At 38.1% G+C, this 24,982-nt stretch overlaps 1 protein-coding gene across 1 annotated transcript in view; it reads left to right on the top strand.

Annotated features, from left to right (window-relative positions):
• The window catches only part of SYCP2L (synaptonemal complex protein 2 like), a 102,989-nt gene that overhangs the window by 71,023 nt on the left and 6,984 nt on the right, over nucleotides 1–24,982 (top strand). The window contains 5 exon segments of the mRNA XM_070516800.1: nucleotides 13,336–13,437; nucleotides 14,469–14,575; nucleotides 15,452–15,543; nucleotides 17,318–17,417; nucleotides 17,513–17,571. Of these exon segments, the coding sequence (XP_070372901.1) occupies nucleotides 13,336–13,437; nucleotides 14,469–14,575; nucleotides 15,452–15,543; nucleotides 17,318–17,417; nucleotides 17,513–17,571 (460 nt within the window).

Raw genomic sequence — 24,982 nt, 5'->3', positions numbered from 1 at the left:
AGTTCAAAGAATGATTATAAGGTGAACACATATGTAACCACGACTCAGAGAGAGAACTAGAAAGTTCCATTGGCTTAGAATCCTTTCACATGAATCAGACCTTGTTAGTTCCCTCCACCTCTCACAGAGGTAATGACTAGCCTGGCTTTTGTGAAAATCCTGTTGTTTTTTATAATTTTACTTTCTTTATATGCCTCCCTCAATAATATGTAGTTTAGTTTGATTTGATTTGAAATTTAAACAAATGGCATCCTATTGTATATATCTTGTGTGGCCTGCTTCTTTTGCTCAGAATCATTTCTAAGATCTATTTATGCTGATGCATGCAGGTCATGTATATTCATTTTCATCACAATATAGCATTCGGTTATATGAATATACCATAATTTGTCCATTGTAGTGCCGTGGGATATTTGGATTATTTGCAGTTTTGGTTGTTATAAATAATACCACTGTGAAGAATGAGGTACATTTCTCCTGGGGCATATGTGAAAAATATTCTCTAGGTATATTTTTAGGAGTAGAATTGCTGGGCCATAGAATATATATATCTTTAATAGTTTCAGATGTGCCAAACTATTTTTTCCAATATGCTTGTATCAATTTACTTTCCTACCTGATGTGTATGAGTGTTTTGTTGCTCCACATCCTCACCAATGCTCAGTATTTTACAATTTTGACATGTGTGAGTGGGTGAACATATATATTGGTTTTAATGTGAATATCACTGATTAAGGTTAAGCATCATTTTATGTTTATTAGCCAGAATTTCCTCTTTTGTGTAGTGTTTAAAATGTCTTTCCTATTTGTCTGTAGAATTGTCTTTTTATATCAGTATTTAGGAGTTTGTCATCTGTTCTGGACTTGGTTATATGTCTGGTAAATATCTTCTTCCTCTTTGTGGTTTGTACTTCTCTCTGTGTATGATGCTCTCTCTGTATGTCTTTCTGACCACTTTTTTGATAAATAAAAGTTTTTAATTTTAATGAATTCTAATTTATCAGTCTTTTCTCTATGGTTATTACTTTTTTAATAATAAGAAATTCTTCCCTACCAAAAAGTCAAAGATATTCTCATATATTATTTCCTATATTATTATTGATTTAATGCTATATACATTTCTCTCTAAGCATTTCTGTATGTGAATCCCACACATTGTAATATATAATATTTGTTATTATTTTAAAATATTTTTTATTTTGATTTCTTCTCTGACCAAAGGTTACTTAGAAATGTATTTCTTAATTCTCAATGGTATGGGATTTTTCTAGCTGTCTTTTTGCTATTTTCTAGTTTGATTGCATTGTGGCTAGAGAACTTGGTCTGTATCTTTACATCCTTTGAAGTTTTGAGATGTACTTTATGGCCCACTACATGTCAAATTTCTTGAAGGTTGATTTGCGGTTAAAAGAGTGTGCTCCACAATTATTGGGTGCAGTGTCTATATATATGTCTATCCGTTATGTCGCTTTTCTTAACTATGGTCTTCAAATATTTTATATTCTTACTACTTTTTTTCAGTCTACTTACTCTATCAATTGTTGAGCATAGTGTGTGAAAACCTTTCGTTGTGATCATGGACTTGCCAGTCACAGGCAAGTTCTGTTCAGTTTTTCTTTATATAAAATAAAAATGTCCTCAGGTGCTTCTAAATGTAACATAGTTATCCTTATGGTATATTGAAACTTTCGTCATTATGAAGTGACCCCTGTATCTCCAGTAATGTTTTTATCTTGAAGTCTGTTATTTCTTTTGTTTAGAATTTGCATAGTATAATTTTCTCCATCCTTTTATGTTTAACATATATATTTTAATTTTATACATATCACTTGTAAACAGCCTATATTTGGACTCCCCCACACCTTGTATCATAGTGTTTGTCTTTTGAGTGGAACGTTTAGTCCATTTACATTTAATGTAATTATTCCTATATTTGGAATATGTCTACCAGTTTATTTTGTACTTTGTGTGTGACCCAACCATTTTGTTTTCTTTCTCTTATTTTTAAAATTTTGTGTAAGCACTTTTTTCTCATTCCATTTCCCCCCAGTTATTTGTAGTTATGTACTCTATTTCTTTTCACTTACTGGTTAACCTAGAAATAATAACATGCATGGCTTTTCAAAGTCTAACTTTAATCAATAACATTATTTTCCTCCCAGATTATACAGGACCTTAAGACTCCTGAATTCCGTTAGCCTACCCCAACCACATTATGTGGTGGTGTTCTTTATTTTATTTTAAAAGTTAAAATAGTATTTATGTAGTCATTTTCACTTTTACATCCCCAAATTTTTACCACTTTGCTTACATTCTTCTTGTGTCTCACACTGTCTATGTGAGACCTCTTTCTTCCTGCCTAAAGTACATCTTTGGTGAGGGTCTGCTGGTGGGAATATCCTCAATTTTTGCTTGTATGAAAATGCCTGTTTCACCCTTATTCTTGAATGAATTATCGCTGGATGTAGAATATAGATGGGCAGAATTTATCAGTACATCAAGGAAATTGTTCCACTGCCTTCTGTTTTCTATTCTTGCTGATGAAAATTCCGCTGTCAATCTAACAGTCACTTTTTGTAGATAATTTGGCCCTTTTTCCCTCCCTCTGAATACTTCTAGGATGATTTCTATTTATCTTTGGTAATTTTTCACTGATTAAAATTTATTTCAGTGTGGTCGTCTTTTCATTTTGTTCTTCTTGGCATTTGTTAGGGCATCTTGAATATGTGACATAATGTCTTTCCTCAGTTCTAGAAAAGCCTCAGCCATTATCTCCCCAAATATTGCTTCTGGCTCATTCTTCTTGAACTCTAATTAGATATGTAATATCCTGTCACATTCTATTTTCTGTGCCTCTTAACTACTCTCACATTTTTCCACTTCTTTCTCTATTTGCCTGCTGGATAATTTAATTTGCCTCTTCACCTATATCTGATCTGCTATTGAGTCTATCAGTGAATGTTTATTATTATATTTTTTATTTCTAGAAATTGTTTGGTGTTTAAAGATCTGCTAGGTCGTTTTACATAGTGCCCTCTTCCCTGAAGCTATGTTTAAGCTTGATTTTATTTCTTTGAAAAGAGTAGGTGTTTTTAACGTGTGTCTGAGGATTCCAGTAGCTAAAATTTTTGTGAATACCTTTCTGCTGTCTGATTCTTCTGCCACTTGCTCATGGTGCATTGTTTCCTTATGTGCTTAATGATTATTTATCTATTTATTTGCAGCTTCTCATTTCCTTAGAAATTATTTATGATACTTCTCTGAAGCCTAAAATGAAGTGATTTGCTTCTTTATCCTTTTGTTGTTCTTTGTTAGTTTAATGCTCTTTGGCCAGAATTCTACTTCATCTATTTTTGCAACTCTTGCTTTCTTTTTGTTTGCATTTGCCAGACAAACTTGTCCATGATTTTATTTTCAACCTGTATAAATAATTTTGTTTCAGGCATTTTTTTTGTATATAGTATAGTATTGTGTTTTGCTGTATGATCTAATATAAAGATTTTTCTTTGAATAGGTGAGTTAAATCTATTTTTCTTGATATGTCATTATTGTGTGTGATGTTGCCTTTTAAAGGTTTTAAAAATTATTTCACCATATGGTTTGTTTTCTTTTCAAAAATATTTGGTTGGAATTTTTAACTTAGCTTGATTGGGTATAAATTCTTGACTTACTCATTTTTTAAGGACCTTGTGATGTTCCACTGTCTTCTAGGGTTGACCATTTTTCCTTCTAAGTGAATTGAACTTCTTGTTGGAGTGTTCAAAGGATTCCTTGCTTCCTCTCTTTTGTTCATATTCCCCAGTGTCATATCTCTCCATCTAGTAGGTAAAGATCGTAATATGTTTGTTTATTTATTTTGATATACCTGGGGAGACTTTTTCCCTCTGCTTCCATGGATTTTCCCCTCAGGTTTATTGAGGTGTAATTGACGTATAACATTGTATAAAATTAAGATGTACAACTTGTTGATTTGATACACTTATATATTGCAGAATGGTTACCACCATAGCTTTAGCTAACACCTTCATTACATCACATAAGTACCATTTCTTTTTTTGGTGAGAACATTTAAGATCTACTCTCTTAACAGCTTTCAAGTGTATACTACAATGTTGTTAGCTATAATTACTATGCTGTACATTAGATCTCCAGAGCTTATTAATCTTATGACTGGCAGTTTGCACATCTGACCAACATCTCCCCATTTCCCTTACTCTGTAATGTATTTAATATTCAGCTTTTGTTTATATGTGTTCTTGTAAAATATTTTAAAAAAGTAAATGTGTGTAGTTTTCACTTATGTAAATGGTATTATATCTCGTTTCTTATTTCACTCAGCAGTTTTCATACTGGCTCCACCCATTTACATTCCTACCAACTGTGGGCAAGTGTTCCCTTTTCTTCACCTCCTCACCAACACTTGTTACCGTTTCTTGATAATAGCCATTCTAAGAGGGGTGCAGTAATCTCTCATTGTGGTTTTGATTTGCATTTCCCTGGTGATTAGTGATGTTGAGCATCTTTTCCCATGAAATGGCCTGTTAGCCATTTGGATGTCCTCTTTGGAAAAACGTCTATTTAGTTCTTCTGCCCACTGTTTTATTGGATTTGTTGTTGTTGGTTGAGTTGATTGAGTTCTTTATACATTTTGGGTATTAACCCCTTATCTGATAGATGGTTTGCAAAATTTTTCTTCCGTTCTATAGCTTGCCTTTTCATTTTGGTAGTTGTTTCTTATGCTGTGCAGAAGCTTTTAAACTTTTTAAGTAGTCCCGCTGGCTGATTTTTGCTTTTGTTATTTATGCTTTTTGCATCTTACCCAAAAAATGATTGCCAAGACCAATGTTGAGGAGCTTCTTCCCTACATTTTCTTCTAGAAGTTTATAGTGTCAGTGTTATGTTTAAGTCTTTGATCCATTTTAAGTTAATTTTTGTCCATGGAGTAAGATAAGGTTCTAATTTCATTGTTCTGCATGTGTTTATCCGGTTTTCCCAGCACCATTTGTTGAAGAGACCATCCTTCCCACATTAGGTATTGTTCGCTTCCTTGTTGAATATAAGTTGACCATATATGCAGGACTTAATTTGGGGCTCTCTGTTCTGTTCACTTGGTCTATGTGTCTATTTTTGTGCCAGAACCATACTACTTTTATTACAATTAACTTCGTAGTGTAGTTTGTTTAGCTTGGTTCTAACAGTTCTCCAGGCTGGCGATTAGAAGCCTTTCTTTTGTTTTTCAGAAGGTGGCACTGTAGCACAAGAGTTGGTTTCTCTTACTGGTGCTAACTCTCACCTCTACACTTGGGAGCACACGTGAAAAAAGCTGGTGACAGAGTAGGGGGAGGTGTGGGCTTAGCACTTGGGGCTTTTGGGGGTGCCTGCAGCCCAGTAGGGGGATCCTCCAGTGCGGGAGTCCCAGAGGTCCATGGGTGGACCTCCTCTAAAATCTCAGAGTAGACAGCAGAAAACATGTTCCTTCAATGATCTTTGCCTTCTTTCTTTTCCTCTCCCTCCTCCCAGTCAAGGAGGTCCCTCTTCAGAAATCCAGGTGTTGTGTACAGAATTGTGTCTTTCCAGATGCACGGCTAGGCGGTTATCACTCACCACGTTCACTTTCCACCTCCCTTTTCTGCCACTCTGAGCAGTGGCAGTGGCAGCTCTCGGGAACGGGGCCACCTCAGCTCATTCTTCCCTTTCTTCTGCCTCCAGACTCATCTCTATCCCGTTCCAAAGGCTTGCCAAGTTCTCTTGTCAGGCAGGCTAGGCCTCCACGAATTATCTCCCTTGAGTGTCCACCCAGGTTTGAACTCCCCACATTACCTTTGTCAGCAATGGCAGCAAGTGGGGCAAGCTCATGACTTCCATGGATCCGCAGCCTCCTCTGAGATCCTCTCCAACCACTTTTGCACGCACGGGTGCGAGGATCTCTGGGGGTCCTAGTGTACTGTGCAGAGGAACTTTTGTTTAGTTATGGATGTCAAGTTAGTTGTAAATCAAAGGGGAGAGAAAAACGAAATGACTCATGGTGCTATGATGCTGACATGACCAGTATTTTACTGTTTTTGATGTTATTATGAACAAGGCTGTTTTGCTTCTTTTTCAGACAGTTTGTTAGTGTATTGAAACACAGCTGATTTTTGTATGTTGATTTTGTATCCTTTAACTTTACTGAGTTTATTTATTCTGAGAGTTTTTTGGTAGAGTTTTTAGGATTTTCTATATATAAGATCATATCTTCTGCAAACAGAGATAATTTTATGTATTCCTTTCCTATTTGGATTCCTTTTATTTATTTTTCTTGCCTAATTGCTCTGGCTAGGACTCTCGGTACTATGTTGAATAGGACCAGTGAGAGTGGGCACTTTGGTCTTGTTCCTGATCTTAGGGTAAGAGCTTTCAACCTTTCACCCTTGAGTATGAAGTTAGCCGTGGGGTTGTCATTTATGGTATTTATTATGTTATGTTCCTTCTATACCCAATATGTCAAGAGTTTTTATCATGATAGGATGTTGTGTTTTGTCAAATACTTTTCTGCATCTATTGAGATGATCATATGATTTTTATCTTTTGCTCTGTTATTGCGGTATATGCATTGATCTGCATATGTTGACCAATTCTTGCTTCCTGAGGATAAATCCCACTTGATGATGGTGTATGATCCTTTAAATGTGCTGGTGGATTCTGTTGGCTAGTATTTTGTTTATAATTTTTCTGTCTATATTCATCAGGGATATTGGCCTGTAGCTTTTTTTTCCCTGTGTTGTCCTTGTCTAGCTTTGGTATCAGGGTGATACTGGGCTTGTAAAATGAGTTTGAGAGTGTTCCCTCCTATTCAATTTTTTGATAGAGTTTGAGAAAGATTGGCATTAATTCTTTAAGTCTTTGGTAGAATTCATCAGTGAAACCATCTGGCCCTGGGCTTCTCTGTGTTGGGAGGCTTTTGGTTACTAATTCAATCTCCTTACTTGTTCTTGATTTGTTCAGATTTTTTATTTCTTCATGATTCAGTCTTGGTAGGTTGTATGTTTCTAGGAATTTATGCACTTTTTCTAGTTTTTTGAATTTGTTGGTGTATAACTGTTTCTTATGATCCTTTGTATTTCTGTAGTATCAGTTTTAATGTCTCCTCTTTCATTTCTGATTCCGTTTGAGTTGTCTTTTTTTGTTGTTGTTTAGTTAAGCTGAAGTTTTGTCAATTAAATATCTCTTAGTTTCATTGATCTTTTCTATTATTTTCTGGTTTCCAATTCATTTGTTTCTACTCTGATCTGTCCTTCCTTCTGCTAAGTTTGGGCTTAGTTTGGTCTTCTTTTTTCTTTGAGGTGCATAGTTAAGTTGTTTACTTGAAATCTTTCTTTTTTCTCAATGTAGGCATTTATCACTATGAACTTCCCTCTTAGAACTGCTTTTGCTCAATCCCATAAATTTTGGTATGTTTTCATTTTCATTTGTTTCAAGATATTTTATTATTTTCCTTTTGATTTCTTTGACCTATTGGTTGTTCAGGAGTGTGCTAATTTCCACACATTTGTTTTCCTCCTGTTATTGATTTCTAGTTTGATACTGTAGTATTAGGAAAAAGATACATGGTATAATTTCATGCTTCTTAAATTTGCTAAGATTTGTTTTGTAACCTACCATATGATCTATTCTGGAGAATGTTCTGTGTGTGCTTGAGAAGAATATGTATACTGCTGCTGTAGGATGGAATGTTCTCTATATGTCTGTTTTGTCCTTTTGCTATAAGGTATAGTTTAAGTCCAATGTTTCCTTATTGATTTTCTGCCTGAACGATCTATTCATTGTTGGAAGTGGGGTATTGAAGTACACTACTATTACTGTATTCCTGTCTATTTCTTCCTTCAAGTCCGTTAATGTTTGTTTAATATATTTAGGTGGTCTGATGTTGGGTGCATAAATGTTTACAATTGCTATATCCTCTTGATGAATTGACTCTCTTATCATTATATAACAACCTTCTTTGTCTTTTATACAGTTTTTGACTCAAAGTCTATTTTGTGTGATATAAGTATAGCTACCTCTACTCTCTTTTGCTTACCATTTGCATGAAATATCTTTTTCCATGTCTTCCCTTTGAACCTATTTGTGTCCTAAAGTTGAAGTGAGTCTCTTATAGGCAGCATATAGTTAGGTCTTTTATTTTTTAAATCCCTTCAGCCACTCGATGCCTTTTGATTGGAGAATTCAATCCATTTGCATTCAAAGTAATTATTGATAGATAAAGACTTACTAATGCCATCTTATTAATTGTTTTCTGGCTATTTTATAGTTCCTTTGTTCATTTCTTCTTCTCTTGCTGTCTTCTTTTGTAGACTGATGATTTTCCATAGTGGTATGTTTGATTCCGTCTTCTTTATCTTTTATGTATCTACTGTAGATTTTTGCTTAGTGGTTACCATAAGGCTTACATAAAGCATTAGATATATAATAGTCTATTTTATTTAACAACTTAAGTTCTACTGCATGCAAAACCTTTACCCTTTGCCTCTCCCTCCCTCCACATTTTATGTTTTTGATGTCATAATTTACCTCTTTTTACATTATGTATCCATTAACAAATTATTATGGCTATAATATTTTAAAATATTTTCCTCCTTTAATCTTTATATTAGAGTTAAGTGATTAACATGTCTCTATATTATAGTATTAGAGTATTCTGAATTTGGTGTACTTACCTTTACCAGTATGTTTTATATTTTCTTATGTTTTCATGTTACTGATTAGCCTTCATTCATCTCAAGGAACCCCTTTCAGCTTTTCTTGTTAGGCAGACATCGTGGTGATGAACTCCCTCAGCTTTTGTCTGGGAAAAGCTTTATCTGTTCTTCATTTCTGAAGGACAGCTTTGCCAGGTAAATGATTCTTAGTTGGCAGTTTTTTCTCTTTCAGCACTGTCTGCATATCATCTCACTCTTTCCTGGCCTGCAAGGTTTCTGCTGAGAAACCTGCTGGTAGCTTTATGAGGGTTTCCTTGTATGTGAGCATTTTTTTTTCCTCTTGCTGCTGTTAAGATTCCCTCTTTGTCTTTGATTTTAGACAGTTTTCTTATAATGTGTCTTGGAGAAGACCTTTTTGGGTGAAACTTTTTGAGGACTTATGGTCTGCATAAACTAGGATGTCAAATCTCTCCAGATTTGGGAAATTCTCAGTCATTATTTCTTTAAGCAAGATTTCTGCTCCTTTCTCTTTTTTCTCCTTCTGGGATTCCAAGTATGCAGAGGTTGTTTCCGTTAGTGGTATCCTATGATTCACATAGGCTGTCTTTACTCTTTTTCATTCTTTTTTCCTTTGTAAATGATCGGTCTTTGACATCATAGATTCTTTCTTCTGCTTGATTAAGTCTGTCGTTGATACTCTCTATTGCATTTTTCATTTCATTCATTGTGTTCTTTGGCTCAAGAATTTCTGTTTAGTTCTCTCTTAATTTCTATCTCTCTTTTAAACTTCTCATTTTGTTCACATATTATTTTCCTGAATAATTTTTTTTAAAAAGCATTCGATAAATATTTGCTAGGGACCAGAATAAGGAACTTAGAAAATCCTAGCATTTAATGATGAACCTCAGCATAATTCCATATTTGAATAATCATTTATACAAATAAATATTTATTATCAATTGACATGCAGATTTTAAACTGCATTAATCCTTACAAAAGATATTTTAGTAGTTCTCATCAGACTGAGAAACTTACCAGTGAAGAGTGTCTTTAATTTTTCATATTCTCAGCATAGTAAACATTGGCAGAATAAACAAAAGAATTGGCATTGGGAAAGTGCCATAAACATCATGGGGATTTTTTGGTGAAGTCTTGCCCATTGAAGGCTGTTGGCCTTTGTCATTGAAGGCCACCGGGTGTCACTTCAGAGTAAGATTTCAGAAGTCCCTTAACTTAGAGGAACTTAGCTATTAACCATCGATTTGGTTCTGTGTAGCATTAAAAATCATTTTATCAGAAGTATGAATAAATAAATGCAATATGGATACCAAACTATGTTCACTAAAACCTGTGCCCAAAAGGCTACCCAGAATAAGTTCAGAAGCTCCTTGGATTGCAAAAGTCTTTAATTTTCATGGAAATCAGGAAAGCTGTATTCAGAAGCAAGAGCAGCCTCCCCCCCACCAGCTACCAACAAACAAATGGAGTAGCATGGTATGAGATTGCTTTAGTTTCACCCACAGTGTATTTACAGTTTGTGTTCATTTTTGAGGTGTTTTGTGTAGGTAGTTTTAATCCCTTTATGAGAATATTGAAAAGTGCTGGTTAAAATGGGCTACAGTTACCATGGAAATCAAACTGCACCAACTGCATCACTGAGGAATTGCAGCCTTTATGAGGCACCAGTTCCTCTAGAGTAGCCTGTGCTCTCTGGAGAGCCAGCCCTTCCTTTGTTACAGGTAAAGGACTTTACAAGATTGTCCCCTCAAAAAGGGTTCTGTTTGCCAAATTATTTCCATGTCCCTGAAGTGGTCCATCTGCACAGTCCCTTGTTAGTAGATTCACAAATTCCAAGCGACTCATTCAAGGGTAACCACGTTATTTACAGTGTTCCTGGATTCCTGTCTCCCCTGAGTGTAATTATTATCTGTGTCAGCAGATACTCATTTAACATAGGTGGTGCGTGGACATGATAAATTCAAATTCAAGGCCATGTTTTGAGCTGTTGCTAAAATATGTTGTCACAAAACAAAACAAATCGAGAAGGGGCAGAACAAGCAGGAAGGAAAGAAATGTAATAGTTGTTCTTCAATGCCCAGGTGGGGCTAGCCGAAATCCTTTCTAAGTGGCTTCTTTGCACCCAGACTGAGTATAGACACCATGTGAGATTTAAGCATGAGTGCTGGCTGTTTTGATGCTGGAAGAGAAGGATGTAGCTGTACCTGGATCCTTTCCTTGATTTTTAAAAATCTTTTACTCTTGAAACAATGCAATCCCCTAGAAAATAGCTATCCGAAATTTCCAACAAGTGCACACACCTAAATCTGAGAGCAATGAGAAGAAAGACGTAGTGGCTCCTGTAAGGTAACTCTCCAAGTTGAGAGTATTTCTTACGCTTTTCTTATTTTTATTATGGAGAGGCTGGATATTTGCTCTTTCTTTTCCAAGTTCTGCAGAGTGGGAATGTGATCCCTCTAGTCAAGCTTTCAGTTTATGAAAATTCTGTTCTAGCAAACTAACTAGGGTGTCCCGTGAAGATCGCCACTCATGCGTGACCATTTGATCTATATAGCTGGTAGTATTAATTCAGTCCTTCCTGCTTTGGGATCATCCTTTTCTCTCAGTTAGGTATTTATTAGCTCTCTTGTTTTACCTTTCTTGTTTTGCTGTTTCCTTTTTTTCCCCTTTAATAGAAAATAATCTAAGTTGACATTTAAGCCTAGGTTATTTATTTTTCTTAAAAATGTATCCTCTATTTTACCACAGAGCATGAGCTATTTTAGCACTAACTATTCTGTATTTTGCATAATTCTAACAGCAAAATTCTCTTTCTTTTCCTTTTGTCACTTGAAGTTTATGATTGGTGTTTCTTACTATGGCACTATTTCTAAAAATTATTGTATTTACCATTCCTCCCAAAAGGTAATTTAAGCAGATCTTAAAATGTTAAGTTGATTATTTCTATTTGTCTGTTAATGTAGTAGGTATTTGGGTCCCTAAAGTTTTTGATATGCTTCTATCTCTACCCTCACTGCTCGTGTAAGATAATTAGAATAAATTCTTATTTATTTTACAAGGTTCTTTTTCTGGATATAAAGTGTCCTGTTTCAGGGGAGCTTGGATATTCTGCAGCATTCATTCAATGAATGTCTATTGAATGTCTCCTACAGTCCAGGCACTTTTCTAGTGCTGGATATTCTAGTGAACAAAACAGACAAAATGCCTGCCCTCGCTGGGGCTTCCCTTCTAGTAGGGGAGACAGATAATACGCAATAAAAGTAAAACATGTAGTATGTTATATTGTGATAAAGGCTGGGAAAAAATTTATCAAGGAAGGGGATTTAAAATGAGAATAGTATTGAAATGTTAGGTCTGATGGCCAGAGGAAAGCGTAGTGCAGATATATGGGGGGAAGATTCAAGGCAGAGTAACAGCAAGTGCAAAGGGCTTGAGGTGAGCATGTGCCTGGGGTGTCTGAGAAACCACAAGGAGACCAGGGTAGAGCAGCTGAGAAACTTGCTTCTGCTTCTCCGCTGTCTGCCAACCATATTGTACAGCTCCTCGCATGTAGTAACATCAAATATTCATTGAGTGAATTAATGAAATTGGCTTCCAGAACTTTCAGAGGGAAAATCAACAGTGACTAGCTAGATATGTGAGGAGAGGGTGAAAAGTGAGATGGCTTCATGGCTAAGCTGTGTATGGTGGGGAAGAAAGAGTGGTTTGGGTGGGGAGGAAAAGCAAAGAGTAGGTTTTGAGATGGAGACATTGAGTAGGCAGTTGGAAACACAAGTTTGCCACTTAAGAAAGCTCAGGCAAGAGAGAGATTTGGGAGGTGACAGTTGAAGATATGGAACTGATGAGATCCTCCAAGGAGGTGGCCTTGGACAGGGTCACGGTGTGGGAAAGCAGAAAGAGGTGTGGGTTCATGCAGTAGGCAGGACCTCAGGCCTTGATGATGGAAGAGAAGTGGATGGTGAAGAAAAGCAGGAGTTGAGCCTAATGCTGGTGCTCGATTGACAATGGTGGTGCCATTGATGAGACTGGGTGCCAGATGGGGCAAGGACATGTTTGGGGTGAAAGTGAATATCACAATAGAAAATATTTAGTAAATGCCAAATTGGGAAGAGGACCTGTATTTAAATCTCGTAAGCTGAGGCTCTCAAAGTCACCTGGGCTAGGGAGAAGCCAAGCAGACCTCATTTATGAGGTAGCCCTCAGTACAGCACAGAAGCTCCAGTGTCACCAGCAGGTGGCGCACTCCACCAGGTGATCCATGAGCTTCCAAAGGCTCGTCTGCTGGGAAACCTTGCTACCTTGCCATTCATCCTGGAGCCCTGGAAGTGTTTTTGATGCCTCCCATTGCTGCTTTTCGTTCGGAATCCGTCTGTACCATGCTAAGCAGAGCGTTCCTAACTGTTACAGAGCTCGTCAAAGGGATGCCTGTTCCCGTGTGTCCTCTTTCAGAGACTTAGTGCTTTGATACTTGTGCTGTTCTTAGTCAACGTGCCAAATGATATGTAATTGGCAACAGGCAGGGAACAAGTTTCATTTGCTGCTGATCAAGGTTAGATATTAACTGGTGACAAGAGGACAAGATAAATTTGGGACAAAAGGAACGTGTGTGTGGTTATTAATGTGCTGTGTCTGCCTTTAGACATATCAGATGATAGTTTTGCTAAGTGGAAACAGTCAAAATTGGAAGAAGATGATGTTCCAGGCTCCCTTTCCTCAGTGACAGAAGAAGCAGACTTGGCAGGTAACATTATGCACCCAGCCAGCCATTCAAGCAAGAGTGTGACAAATGTGTAAGCACTGAGAGTACCAGTGTGAATTACAGGAGAGTTATAGTTTTAAGATCATAGTCGATACAGACCTAAAGACTAAGCATTTTGTCTTCTTGGAGACGAGTAAATTTTTGCGCAAATTATAGATAAAAGCAAGCACCATCTCCTTCTGGCATTCTGATTTCTGCATCTTAACTCTTTATGGCAAGTGTCAGAGTCTAAGGGTTCTTATAAGTCTCTGCTTTAGTTGATAGTTATTAACTACATTTTCATGTTAGAAATATCCACTCTATACCAATGAAGGAGAATGATTTGAAATATCTGCCTATGTGGGGTTGGCCTTCTGGATGAGTGACCCACTGTGTTTTGAAACAGAAGGTTCCAAGAAGGCAAATTTGGAAGCCCAGAGATGGTAGAGGGTGGTGGTTAAGAGCCGGTCGGCCTGGTTCCAGTTCGGGAACTGTTGGTTTTAGCTTGCACAAGTTATGTGATTTCCCTAAGTGTGGACAAAAATAGTGCCTACCGCACACAGGTTTTGTGAGGATTACATGAGTTTATACATGCAAATCCCTTAGAATGGAGCCAGAAAGCATAAAACTTCTGGCACCCGGAAGCTCTTATGCTAGTTGTGCCACCATAGACATGCCCTACCCATTGTGTCCTCCTTGAAGTCTCTTACAACACCTCAGCCTGCTTCTTAGACAAATGTCAGCTGCTCTGATTTAAAGTCCTGGAAAGTTTTGGATGGAATGAGCACTTGCCAGAGAGTGAGGTTTGATGGGACGCAGCATGAAGCACCTGCCACGAGGACCCTTGGCTCAAGCTGGCCTGGTCAGTCATGGCCAGACTCAGCCATGCTGCAGTCACAGCCAGGCAGCCGATGGGGCTTCCATGGATCATATGTGTGCTTCTGAGTCTCCATCCCCTGGGCAGATGATGGACTCGGCACATCGACTTCAAGCACTTTGTTAGTTTTACTTAATGTTCTGTTTTTGTTGTTCAGAAGGCATTTCTACTCCATCCCTAGAAGTTGTGCCAGAGAACTTGAATGATTCTTCCATTATCACAACCTTTGAAAACTTCACTAGAGAACTGAAAAGACAGTACGAGGTAATGGTCTACTGAGAATGAAAAGCTAGCTTGTTATGAGTTTAAAGTAACAAGCTCGTATTATTCATTAGTACCATTGTTATCCTTCGTATGTGAAGGTGCTTCTGAGTCTCTGGGGAAGTATATTTGTCTTAGCTGTGGTCACTGATTTTAGTGCCTTTGCGAATCGTAGTTTGTATTTATCATACAGCTATTCAGTGTCGATTTGCTACAGTGGGACCAGATGGATCTATATGGAAATCAGACTTGTGGTTTGGTTTCGTTGATAGGATTCTCAAACAATTGAACTACCAGGGAGCAATGATCAGGTCACAGTGATAAACAAGGAGGAAGGGGGAGAAGCGACCGTGTAGATAAGACAAAATGGACAAAGATGGAGGTGGTCAGTTGAGTAGTGGCAGATCTGAGACACTGCACATACAGGCTGTCCCCAAACCTCGTCTACAAAATAAACCTTGGAACTATTTCAATCCTCTCCTTTTTTTGTCCTATTGTTTATAAATCCGTAATGAGTTACTTATTGAGAAAAGTATTTTACCCTAACATACATTCATTTAACTAACTTGGAAGATCTCCAAAATCTGATCTTATTTTCTGCAACACTAATGGAAGCGAATTTATAATGGAAACTTGTTTGTGATATTCAGTCTGTATATTGATTGCATGGATGTAAGTTTTCCTATTTTAGCTTATTGTTCTTCACTGGTACTAAACCTGAGATAATACATGCCAGTGTGTGGCATGGGGCCTCATCACAGTTCTCTAGTGATAATGTTTGCTATGAATATTGCATGCTGGCAGCATTTTTTTAATACAAGGTCTGCACTCGATTTATGGAGTTATGTTTAATGTGATTATTTTGTTGTTATGGTTTAGTTAAGGTACAGAAGGAGTCTACTTCATTCAAAAAATGTAAAGCAAGCACCGGATTGCCTAATGAAACTTTTAAACCAGATACATCAGTGCAGGTAAGTGGGTTTCAAAACAAGTTCATGGAAGCTCACAAGCACTGTTTGTCTCATGACCACTGGGCTGGGGCCGCGAGGAGTTGAAGCCTGAGCACATGTGAGGTTTCATACATCGCTTAACCCTTCCAGAGTTCTGGTTCTTCACTCATACAATGAGTGATTGAACTAAATGCCCTCCTTAAGCCTCTTCGTGGTCTACCATTGTTATGATCCTAAAATACTACCCTTAAAAAATTCATAGTCCCAATGTGAAGACAGGGCAAGCATGGATATATCTATATATCTATATTAAAGAAATACTGCATAAATGATATGTGGTGTATACATATGTGGTATATAAATGATATTGGGATATCATCCAGTGAAATTCTGATACGTGCTACAACATAGATGAACTTTGAGGACGTCATGGTATGTGGAATAAGCTAGATATAAAAGGACAAGTATTATATGATTCTACTTATATGAGGTTCCTAGAATAGGCAAATTCATAGAGGTGGGACATAGACTAGAGGTTTACCAGGGGTCGAGGGAGTGGGAAATGGGAAGCTGATATTTAATCAGTATAGCGTTTCTGTTTGGGATGCTGGAAAAATTCTAGAAATGGATGGCAGGGAACATTGCATAACATTGTGAATAAACTTAATGCCACTAAGTTGTACACTTAAAAATAGGTAAAAGGATAAATCTTATGTGTATGTTGCCACAATAAAAAAAATGCTACACATCCATGCACACGCACCCCTATGACCATGTAGCAAGAAGTACAAAGGTGCCAGGATTTGAGAGAGATGTGAAGGGTGGGAAAGGAGAGTGGAGAGATGGGTTTCTGTGGTGATCACGGTTAATTGAGAGCGATTCCAATGGAAGTTCTTCTGGAGTGAGGTTTTGGAAACAAAGCTTTGAATAGTGTAAGGAAGATGAGTATAGAGATTGATCTTGTGGGAGAGAATGGCCTGTAAATGAAGGCGGGAAGAAGACGATGGCAGGTCAGTTTGCTTAACAGAAGAAGAAAGTTTCTTAGGGCATAATATATCATGTGAACAGAAATTTATAATTTTTTTCAAACTTTTATGCACTCAATGTCATTTGACTCTCAAAACAAACCCGTGAAGGACTTTGGACTTGTGGAATGCCCATTATCTTTCAGAGGGCATACATTCATCCATCTTTTCATTCAGCAAGTGGACACTGGGCAGCGCTAGGTACACGTCCTGTGCTAAGTAGGCGAGAGCAGTGTGAAGAAGGTCTCGGAGCTTCTTGCCTTCAGGGGACTTCCAGCCTAATGGAAAAGACAGATGATAAGCAAGCAGACAAATAAGCAGTCTCTATGGTGGTTAGATACAGAATAGCAACTGTTAGAAATTTCAGGACTAAAACGTTTAGGTGGAAAAAGAGTTCATTAGCCAATTTCAGCTTCAGGGTCAGCGGAAGGCAGGGAGCAGTGGGGAGCCGTGGTTGGTGTAGTGGCTTCTGGCCCAGGTCTGGCTTCAGTGTCTTCTTCCCTGGAGTCATCTCTGCTTCGCTCTGCTAAGTATGATTTTGAAATACCAGCTTCCTCCGGGCTTCTGGCGAAAGGCGAAATCAAAGTTTGCATAGTTAAGTTTCTAGGGGTGAGGGTGGGCAGGCAGGAGGGGAAGAGATGAGAAGAGAGATGTGTATTCTTAAAAGAAGAAATGTCTAGAGAAGAATATGAAGTACTCTTGCGATAAGAGAGTGTCTTTTGTCGCATCCAGGCAGACCCAGTAAAATTTGTTGCTTATATGTTTATCAGACTGAATAAACTAGAGCAGTTTCGCACTTTTGTTCTTCAAGAGCTGAGCAACCTTGAGGAGGCTATTCAGGATCTGAAACACCTTGAGAAGGACGTTCTGGTAAGTTCTTTTTGTTTGTAACATTCTCAGTGACTTAGGATAGAATGCCAGGGTAGAATAACTGCTAACTACTTAAATCTTTTGTTCCGTTTTAGGAATTTTGTAGGAAACAGTCTGACGATCTGAAATCATTCTGTGATCTGCAAGTGTTGAGGTATTTTTTTAAGATTCTTTCTAGAAGTATCTTAGTTGAAGTATGAGGTAATGCTTTGGCTGGAATATGGGTAGTTGATTTTGGTAAAACTTTGCCAAAGTAGCTAAATAGCTACATCTTTTCAAAACAGCCAGTTCTGTGGCACTCCCTGAGCATAGAGTGTGGCTTATGATATCAATCTAGAAGTGTACCTTTTGAGAAAAACAGACAGGATCATCCAAATTTCAGTGCTTTTGATCCAAATTGTTTTATTTTTAAAAAATATTTTAAAAATTAAAATGAGTAGATTTTGAGGAAAATATTGAGATTTCTGAGTATAGTTGATTTGCAGTTATATACTGAATCGTGTTCTTGATAGGATATAGTCCATATATATATATATATATTTTAAATATATATACATATTTTTAAACAACAATTGGGTTTATCCTGCTACGCATTGCTCGTACGGTGATCACTCAGTACACTCTGAGGCTGCTGCTTCTGTCCATTTGGAACATCGTCCCGCTCTCTGGAGTGTGGGGAGTGGGGAAATGGAGAGTGGGGCCCTTCGTGCCTCTGCTTCTGCCCTGGGAGAAATTCTAGTGTTTGCTTTCTGCTTGAGCAATCAAAAGGAATTCCTATATAAATGTGTAATAGCAAAGCTTTATCCACCTGTTGAGAATCAGCTTCTATCACAGAAATCTAAGTCAAATCATTTTAGGAAGGATTTAATTCTGATCACACTAGATATTTCAAACAACAAAAAGTTTTAAAATACGAGTTATCCATCCTTCTGTTACTCCAGTTAACGCGATAAAAAATAATGACAGTATGAGCTATTGATTTTCAAAATTCTTTCATAAACACATCTCCCTCCATGTGCCATTGTCCATGATTAAACTTGGTGTCCTTTAAAACCTCTTCACTGAATGCCCATGGTTGAATGTAAACGGTTCTCAAACTTCTCGGAATTCGGATCTCTTAACGGTTTGGAAATTTATTGAGGCTCCTCAAAGAGCTTTTGCTTTATGAGTCATATCTGAATATTTTCCATGTTAAAAATTGAGACTGAGATTTTAAAAATATATTTACTTAAAAATAACAGAAATAAACCTTTACATATTGTTACAAATAATATTTTTATGAAAAAATAACCAGACTTTTCAAAACAAGGAACATGTGAGAAGAGTAGCATTGTTTTATTCTTTTGTAAATCTCTTTAATATCTGACTTAACAGAAGACAGCTGCATTCTCATAGCCACTTCTGAATTCAGTCAGTTGGGATATCACATGCCACACAGCCTCTGGAAAACTCCGCTATATATTTGTGAAAGAGTAAGAATGAAAAAGACAAATAATGTCTTAGGATATTACTATTATTACCAAAATAGTTTTAACCTCACAGAACCTTTGAAGCTTAGTTTTCTTAGGGGTCCCCAAGGAAAGGGGTCACTTAGGGGTCCCAAAGGTTCACACTTTGAGAACTGCTGATATAAAGCAGTGCTGTAGTAAGCATTAGAGGTTATACTCACTGGTCTTCTGAAACCTGGAGAATTCACTTATTTTGACTAAACCCCAGCTTTTAGACAACTGTCTCTTCAGTTCATACAGATTATATTGTAGAATATTAATTATTATTTGCATTCATCTCCCTTGAGAACAGGCCGCTGTGTGAATTTAGAATACCTCAAAGAATGCAAGTTGCAGGGGCTGGCCCTGTGGCCCAGTGGTTAAATTCGTGTGCTCTGCTTTGGTGGCCTGGGGTTCTCAGTTCGGATCCTGGGCGTGAACCTAGCACTGCTCCTCAAGCCATGCTGAAGCGACGTCCCACATAGCAGAACTAGAAAGACCTACAACTATGTACTGGGGCTTTGGGGAGGGAAAAAGAAGAAAAGAATGCAAATTGCTTCTAAACATATATCCCTCAGCGTTTTGCATTTGGTCTCCTCTCTTCCAAACACCTGAGGAAACCACTGTGGCCTGCAGGTGAGAGATGATGGTGATGCTCTCAGCTCACACTGGGTGCTTCCTGGGCGCCAGCTCTGGGCAAAGTGCTTGAAGTGCTTATGAGAATTAGGTTAATTAGCTTGGTTGAGATCCAGTATCTGGATCTGGTTGAGACCCAGTGTCTCTCCTTTTGTCGTGTTTGCACATCGATGATGACTTTACATATTTTTCTGGGGCGATGAGAAGGACATCCCTCAGACTATATTGTTTCAGCCCCTAGCATAGTGCTACAGGGAGTAGCGATTCAATGCTTTGAGTTGTAGTCATGAAATACGTCTACATGTGTTGTGGGCTAATGATATTGACAGAGACAATGCATAAACTAGAATCAAGTGAAAATGTTAATCTCTTATGTTGATATCCTGAATTGGCCATTGACCTTCTTGGCTAACATCCAGTAATGATCTATGAAATAACTTTATGATATATGTATGTACGTATACAAGTATTCTTATTTTTAAATTGCCTAATGTGAATATAATGCAATGGACCAATTTCTTCCAGGCTTAATCCCATTCAGCCTTCATGAGGAAAACCAAAGCCCAGTTTTATTATCGCATTCCTGGGGTACGTACAAAGGTTTGCTTTGTTCAGTCAATGTGAACTGGAGTAGGGGAAGCAAGCACTAAAAAATGCTCTTACACTTTGTCTATATTGCGTCTTTTCCACTGAGTTTCCTCCTCTTTCATAATATCTCCCATCCTAGAAATTATCCTTTTGGATCCGGGTCATTCATTCAGTCAGTAAATATTTATAATTAAGGCTTGCTCTGCATCAAGCACTAGGCTAAAGATGGAGATACAAAGGTTAACACACAGAGATGTTCCTGCCCCCATTAAGAATAAATTCCTTTAAGGAAGACAAAAAAAGACAAGTAAGCAAATAAAATAATCACAAGTTTACTGAGTGCTTTGAGGGATGCTAACAAGGTGCTTTGGCAGAGAGCAATGGTACGAAGTGTCAGTTTCAGATAGGGTGGTCATCAAAGGTCTGTCTGAGGAAGTAACATTTAGGATGGGGTTTCAAGAACAGGGAGGTACGAGACTTGTGAACAGTTTAAAGCAATAGGATGGGGCAGGGAAGAACCTGACATCGTTGAGGAATCAAAGTTCTTGGATCACAGTGGTGTAAGGGGAACAGTTACCTGAAATGAAGTTGGCAGCATGGCCGACTCTCACTGAGGTAAAGCCTCATTGACCACGTTGAGGAGTTTGAATTTCATACTAAGAGTGAAGGAAAATATGCATGGGTTTTGAGCAAAGGCATTGGGGGTGAGGGTAACATAATCTGATTTATATTGCAAAACAGTAATTCTAACTGCTCTGTTGAGAACTGATTGGAGAAGTGAAGAATAGACGAGGAAGGCTCGACTGGAGGGCTTTGCAGATGGCGAGAAAGGGAGAGACTCCAGATACGTTCTGGAGCTAGAATTAATAACTTACAGACAGATGGAAGCCATAGGTGAAGGAAGGAGAAATAAGGGGACTCCTGGGTTTGTGTCTTTTAGCAACTAGGTGGATGGTGTTGCCAAGTAGAGAATAGGGAAGATTTGGGATGAGAGAATGTGTGGGTCAAGAAGAAACTAGAGTTCATTGTTAACATTCTAACCTTCAAATGTCTATGACATCCAAGTTTTGATGAAAACCTGGAATAATGGACAATTTTCCAGGAAAACACAGTTTAATGAAATGGATTCTTGAATAGATGGGAAAACTTAGGCAAATATTCATAGAAGAAATAGAGAAAGTTGATTAAGAACTATCATACAAGCAAGTATAGACCCAGATTACATCACAGAGGAATTCTACTTGTCCTTTAAAGAAGGATAACTTGAGTGGTCTTGACTAACTAGGACTAAAGGGTAACTTTAGTACTATTCCAGCATATAGAAGAAGAATAAAAATTCCAAGTTGTGTTTATGAATCTTGCGTTGCAATACCAAAACCCAACAAAAATTGCACAGAGAACCATAGAACAATCTCACTTAACTAAGGCAAAATTCTAAGTAAAATATTGGCAAACATAATTTAGCAGCTTATTAAAGGAATAATATGTCATGACGAAGTGAGATTTATTCCAGGAATACAAAGATGGTTTGATATTAGGGAATCTAATAGTGCATTAATTGCTAACAGATGTAGGAGAAAAATCATTATGATTCTCTCCATGTATTTCAAAAAGCATTTGAAAAGAATTCTACATCTGTTTTTTGAATTTTTATAAAACCTAGTAAAATAGTAATAACTAGATATTCTTTAGTAGGATAAATCTCAGTCAAAGGCCAGTATTATGCTTAAGGGAGAAACTCTAGGTGCATTATTACCAAAATCAAGACCAATGGATGGGGAGCTTCAATAACATAGAGGTGTCAATTCTCACATGATGAAGAGCAGAGCAGAGGAAGCAAGCTCTCTATGATAAGGGCGCTCATCCCATTCATGTGGGCTCCACTCTCATGATCTCATTTAATCCTAATTACTTCCCAAAGGCTCTACTTCTTGATACCATCACATGGGGGGTGGGTAGAGTTTCAGCATGTGAGGTTTTGGGGGGACACAAACATTCAGTCTGTAACATGAAGTTAAAGGATTGACAGTCTCTGTGGGGTCAAAAGTTGTGACAGTGGAGGTAGGAAAGCAAGTAGCTTGGAAAAGCCAGGAAGGTGAGGTCAGAAAGTGGAATGTTGAAAATCAAGATTTCAGAGGTGGGAAGTCTGTGTTGACGAAGAAGTCTGAGAGTGCATGGCTGTGGTGAAATTGAAGAAAATGCTGTGGGAGGTGAGGAGTTGGAGAACTGAGAAGCCCGAACATGAAGATAGGTGTCTCCTGACAGTGTTTCAGTGACTACCAAGGCTGACAGGAACCAGGGCTGGGTGAACAGAGGAGCCATAAAGTTGATGGATGCACAGTTCGGACGGATGGCATAAATGTCAGCAGGGAAGTTTCTACAGGAGAGGGAGTAATGATCTGCGTGTGGCAGTGGGGAGCAAAGAGAATCCCTGCTCCTCCACCTGACCATGAAGTAAAGGGATAGCAGAGAAAAAGCTTTCAATTGAGAGAGGGTGTAAGGACAGGTGGTGCCCTAGGAAGTCAGCCACATTTTAGTTAAAAGAAGGAGGCACGGAGATATTTTCTTCCAAGAAGAGGCTGAGGATATCAGGGAGTTTGTTGCTGACTGAGTTGTAGGGGCTGGAGAGGAAGCCCTTGGCTGGCGAAGGGTAGTTGACTGGGGCAGAAGAGGAGACGTATAACCAGCATTAGGCGAGAATGCGGACAATAACAGCTGTCTTTTTGGTGATTACTAAGGCAAAGAGGGATTTGAGACCGGGTGGGATTGACTCAGAGATTTTTAAAGAAGGAGTTTATGGAATTATCACTGTGAACCCTAATGCTTCCCTGGATGGCCCAGTAGCTTGTGGGGCTACCATTCCATGAACTTTGTGGCAGAGTGGTGAGGCCCGCAGAGTAAATAAATAAGGAATGTGCAGAACAACTACCAACTCCTCTGTTCTTGGACCCAGTCACTCTAGGGACAGCCACCATCCCACCCAGTTGGATTCTTTGAATACTCTTTTGTTCATTCTCACAGCATTTAATAATGGGGCTTTTTACACAGATACCAACTCTGAGGTTTTCTTCAATCTAGAGGTCTGAATTAAATTCCCTAAGTGGACCGTGTCCAAATACATTTTTATAAGAATGCAATTCCATTTACCTCAAAGAATATAGTAATTATTTTTTAAGAACATGTGCTTTGTTTTATTTTATTTGAGAATAAATGAAGTGGGTGATTTTTTTAAAACTCCTTCCATGTCCAAAATTGTACTTTGTGATTTTTGACCTGGCAATTCCACTTCTAGGAAATTATCTTAAAGATAAAATAGGACTGTCCAAAGATATGTACAATGATATGCATTACAAACAATTCTAAGGGGGAGATACTGGAAAGTGCCTGATTGCCCAGCTAGTGTTTGGTTAAATAGATTGATACATCTATATGATATGCCATGTAGCCATTAAAAAGAATGATTTAGATTATATTAATTGACTTGGGAAGACATTTAATAGTAAAAAGTAAAAACTTGTTGCAAAGCAGCATATATAACATGATCCCGTTTGTTTTGAATATTAGATGGGGATGTGTATGTTCATTCACTCAATGAACTGTTGAGTCTGTCAGCTGCCAAGTGCTGTCTTAGATGCTGGGAGTAGAACAATACCCAGGAGGTCCTGGACCTTACAGAGTGTACATTCTAGTAGGATAAACAGATGGTAAACAAGTAAACAGATAAGAATTCATTTTAGTGGTAAGTACTAAGAAGGAGAAAGTGTGATGAAGGAGAGACTCATAGCGTGGAAGGAGGAGGGTCAAAATCAAACTTTCCAAAGGAAGTGACATTTGAGCTAAAACTTGACGGGTGAGATGGAGCCAGTGGTGGGGAGAATGGGGGAAGAGCATTTCGGAGGGAATGTCGAAGACAGATGTCTGAGGCTATAAGCCACTTAGTATGTTGTAGAAATTCATAGAGAGCCAAACAAAAGGAGTGAGGGTGGAGTAGCATATGATGAGGTTAGAAGGATGGTGTATGGTGGTGTGGTCATCTAGGGTCTTACCAGCCATGGTAAGGAGATTGGATTTTAGTCTAATTGCGGTGAAAGAGGCAATAGTAAAGGACTCTTCTCCAGGTTGTGTGTGTTTGTGTGTGTGTTGGGCTGGGGAATGGGAGGATGTGGGTAGTGGAGATGGAGTTGGAAGGGTTGCTGATTATATGGTGGGTTATATCAGGAGGGGGGGAAAGAGTAGGATTAAGGATAACTTCCAGATTTGGGGCTTGAGCAGCTAGGTGGAAATTGGTGTCATTTAAGGAGATAGTGAAGATTGAGAAAGGTCCAGTTTCATTGGTAGGGGAAGAGGGCGGATGTGGATAGATATTAAAAGTTTGATTTGGGACATACATTTGATTTTTGATTTCAACATCTGAATGGAGTTCTCAAGTGAGCACTGGAGACTCAAGACTGAAACTCATGGCAGAGGGTTCAGCATGAGACTGACTGAGTTGACTTAGGGACTAAGTATAGAGAGAAGACATGCCAGGACAGAATTCTTGGGCTGCTCCAACATGTTGATGAGGAAGAGTTTTCCAATGAGATAACAAGGACGGGGAGGTGTCACAGAAGATGGAAGTTGGTGTGTATGTCTGTCCAAGTATACATAGTAAGAGGTCTAGATTCTAGAAGATATTCATCAAATGTCAACTGTGGTTATTTCTGTGTGGTGACATTTTAGGTGAATTTACTGTCTATCTTAGGCTGTTCTGTACTTTTAGAATTCAGTCCGAGGTATGAATTATTTTTGTGTAATAAACTCAAACAGCATAATATTTATAGAGAGTTAAATTTGTCCCCTCTCCCTAACCCTCCC

This window comes from Equus asinus, chromosome 8, assembly GCF_041296235.1.
Source record: "Equus asinus isolate D_3611 breed Donkey chromosome 8, EquAss-T2T_v2, whole genome shotgun sequence".
Taxonomy (NCBI): Eukaryota; Metazoa; Chordata; class Mammalia; order Perissodactyla; family Equidae; genus Equus; species Equus asinus.
Note: the sequence above shows the minus strand (reverse complement) of the source record. Positions and strands in the feature narration are given on the sequence as shown.